The sequence below is a fragment of the Furipterus horrens genome, unplaced genomic scaffold (genome assembly GCF_987537825.1).
Source record: "Furipterus horrens unplaced genomic scaffold, mFurHor1.1.pri manual_scaffold_5, whole genome shotgun sequence".
NCBI lineage: Eukaryota > Metazoa > Chordata > Mammalia > Chiroptera > Furipteridae > Furipterus > Furipterus horrens.
In genome coordinates this window covers 56,447,268-56,450,978 of record NW_028327175.1, presented here as the reverse complement: position 1 = coordinate 56,450,978, position 3,711 = coordinate 56,447,268, and the positions used below count along the sequence as shown (strand labels likewise).

General features: G+C 35.0%; 1 protein-coding gene across 1 annotated transcript in view; it reads right to left on the bottom strand.

Annotated features, from left to right (window-relative positions):
- Positions 1-1,030: 1,030 nt before the first annotated feature.
- Positions 1,031-3,711, bottom strand: part of RASA1 (RAS p21 protein activator 1) — a 108,704-nt gene continuing 106,023 nt past the window's right edge. Inside the window, exon 25 of the mRNA XM_090276455.1 lies at positions 1,031-2,855. Within this exon, the coding sequence (XP_090132581.1) occupies positions 2,772-2,855 (84 nt within the window). The 3' untranslated portion in view covers positions 1,031-2,771. The remainder of the gene's footprint in view (positions 2,856-3,711) is intronic.

The window sequence follows — 3,711 nt, the reverse complement described above, 5'->3', positions numbered from 1 at the left end:
TTTATTCAGGGTTGCTTTATGTGAAATAAAACATCTTTAAAGGATCCAGAATAGCACCTGGTTTGGATAATCCTCCCGCCCCCCATAACTAATATCAAATTAGTCTTTCTATAGTAGCCAAACGAAAGCTGTAATTTCTTTGTCTATGCTGTTTTAAACAAAATGCAGTAAGCAAACATCCCTTTTGAAAAAGGCACCATGAAAAACAAAATTTAGTAGTCCACTTTAAACATGTGAAGGAGTGCTTTTTGCCCTCTAGAAACCTTTATATGTGGCTTCCAGATGGCATCCTGATACAGTTGGCTATTTGTATGTTACTACTTATCTACAGAATATACTTCAGCCGTTACATGGTACTGATAGCTTAGTCACCCAGGATATCGGATATTTGTTTTCCTCAATTAGGTAACTGAAAAAATTCCCAGAAGGGTTTTTTATTTTTAATTGATTTTAGAGATAGGGATGTCTGTGTCAAGTTTTATGGAAAACTGGGTTAAAGGAATTCTGAATACATACCTCTCCTGTTAACGCATCCCTGGCTGCGCTGCCCATGGGAGTACAGGTACCATTTTAATTACATCTTTTTATTTGAGGGCAATATTTACTATATGTCTATTCTTCTCATTTTAGGTACGAGATTTTTTGGTTCATTTTTAGTGTCCTCATTGAATGAGAGAAATAAAATTCATGAATAAAATTCATGAATTGTCACTTTACAGAAGTGGAAGAAGCCAGTGGAGTCCATCTAGGTTAAGTACCAGTGCTGCTAGGCTCGGGACAGAATTATAAGCTGCTCACAAATTACTTTTCCTCTTAGGTCACTAAACTTTGGTATCAGAGCAAGGGCCACATTTATCTCAAATTTTCCTACCCAGCCCCAGTTTTAGAGGTTTTATTTCATCACTGACCAGCTTGCTATTTATTGCAAGGCCTGCAAAGGTGAATGACAAGTTTCCTATTCTAACTAAAGAGACAAACATTTGAAAAAAGGCAGAAGAGGGAGTAGCATTTCCGACTGAGGAGTGGCAAGTAGGTCAGTGTGGCTGAAGCCTGAGGTGTGGTTACTGGGAGGGCTTCAAATGCCTGGCAGTAGGTTTTGTACCTTTCTGCATATTGTCAAAATAGGCATTTTAGAGATGTCACTTATCCATACCCCTTTCTCCTCTATTCTCTAACACCAAGGAAGAACACCACGTTGGATACTACTGTGGTAGTTCATCTGAGAAGCCAGAGGGATGGAAAAGGGAAGGGAAAGTAATAGATAACAGATCAGAAGAGGAAAAACTGGAATTGACATAATGAAAAAGGAGTACAGAGTGTGTTGAGTTTTTTGCTCTCAATGTTCAACTGTGATTATAGCTACACCAGGGCTAGCTGCCTCCGTAGAAATAACACTATACTATACAGAATTCTTTTAAACCCTCTATTGACAGTTTTCCTATATTTTAGTCAGAGGGAGAGTAAAATATTGCTCTTGGAATATAGGCCTTTAGAAAATTTCCTTACTGCAGGAAATGCTTTTCGTATGCTAACTCCCAACACAATTTATAGGAGCAAGGAATTGTTGCCTAACAAATACACAATGTAATCTTTCCAAAGGGACCATTAGCAAAAAAAAAAGATGATCTGAAGTTTATTTTCTCTTTGGGCTTTGCTCTGGACTAAATTTAAACTATCCCTAAATGAGGAAGAACATGAAATTAAATGCTTACCTGTATTTAGAAAGACATAATCAATTATTTAATATCCCTTGGTTTTATTTTAACTTAACCCTTGTGAGTACTTCACAAAAATACACATACAGAAGCAAATAAAAACTATACAAACTAAATACTCAGCAGATACAAACAAGTAGTCAGAACTTCAAAGCTGGACAGCTGGTTAAGTGACTGGTGAGGTTGTTTGCATAATCAAAAAAATCAACTTGGAATAAATGAACACTTTCAACAAAAAGCATTCTAGTTTTTTTTTAACACAAAAGAAATTGGTAACCTATAAAATGGTTGAATGGGTAACATGCATCAATCATTAGTACAACAACCAATAATATTTATTGAATTCAAACTATTTACTGTTGTAAACATTTAACAAAAGTATTATGAAATCTAAATACAGTCTTTGACAGTTCAAACAAATAAGTGGTATGTTTAAAAAATAAAGCTGATGAGCAATAGATCCATTCTATATATTTTCTTTCAACAGTTCCAGCAAGAGAAGAGGACAATATTTTTAAAAAGTATACAGCAAAGATTGTTTCTATTATAATGGCAAACTCTGGAAACTGTAAATACAAATAAGTCATTGAACAGTCAAACGGTCATATTCCTTATCAGGAAGAAGTTACAATAAGAACAGTCTGTGATCCAGTTATATTCTATTGTTGACATAGAACACTTTTTCTTGTCAGTTGATTTTATAGTTCTTGTTCCGAGAGACATCAACACTTTGGCAATTGGATGTATTGAAAATACATTCTTAAAGTTCAAGATACAGTCATTTTGTTGTATGAAAGGTGATCTGTACACCAAGGCTCAGAGGTTGGTAAAGATTGATTCCATATGTGGAAAAAGTGCAAATATCCTGCACAGATAGCTTACAAAGTTGCTGGCACAGTTATTCACCAGCAGGATCTGGGGTTTTGTTTGCATAGCTCACACATCACTGGAATGTGGAAAGGTGTGCTATTTTTTGGCAAGAGCAAAGGAGACATACTGATGTGAATTACCATGTTGGGCATGCTGAATCCATGCAGAACACTTGCGTGAAGGCTGCTACCTGACATCATTGGTTTTTGTATATTGGTTTTGTTTTTGTTGAAGCAGTTCTGTTATAGCCAGAAGCTTTTTCAGTACATGCTAGACAAGGAAAAAGAGTGTGAAAATTATTAATGAATGAAAGCTTGATCAGAAATTTCAGGGATGGAAACCTGGATTTGAAAAAAGCCATATTACCATTCTACTGAAAGCATAAAATTGTTAAAGTTTCTGAAGGGCTGAATATATTTGGTCATAGTATTCTGTTTAAGATAATTTTTTTTTTTTTTTTGTACACTAAAGTGACTAGAAATTCATGTGTTTGGCATTCTCATATCTACTTATGCCAGAATACAGATTTATCATTATAAATAACACATCTTAAGCCCAATCAGCCTGCAGCCTAGTGAACATATTAAAGAATCATGAAAGAAAAATTGGGCTTAAAATTTAAACATCACCTTTACATGTCTTAAAAAGCCTTAATTGGGTCAAATCCTCTAGTAAGAATTTTAATGTTTAAGGCAAGTAATAAAGTAAATCTAGCCCCAGAGTAGCAAAGAGACATTATACATGCATGGGCATGTAAGTAGGCCCATGGTGCACACTCTACCTAAGTTTCTTAAATGATTAGAACCTTACTGAGACAGATTATTATCTTAAACTCGATTTTAGAATCTCAGGCTGAAGAAAACTCAGTCCTTTAATCTTTTCTATAAGGTCCCTGCAAAAAGGTTGCTTGGGGTAGTGACACTACTCAGGAAAAACTTATTAGAAATGGTGATTTCCAACGTTATACTCTAGAATTTCTGGATCTGGAAATATTTTAAATTTCCTGAATAATTTTCATGTGTTTAACAGTTTGTGAGTCACTTGGTCATGTACTATGTATGTGAGATAAAGAATAGCCACATATCTGTTGACTTATTAGCTCATTTGCCATTTTCACACATGCCAC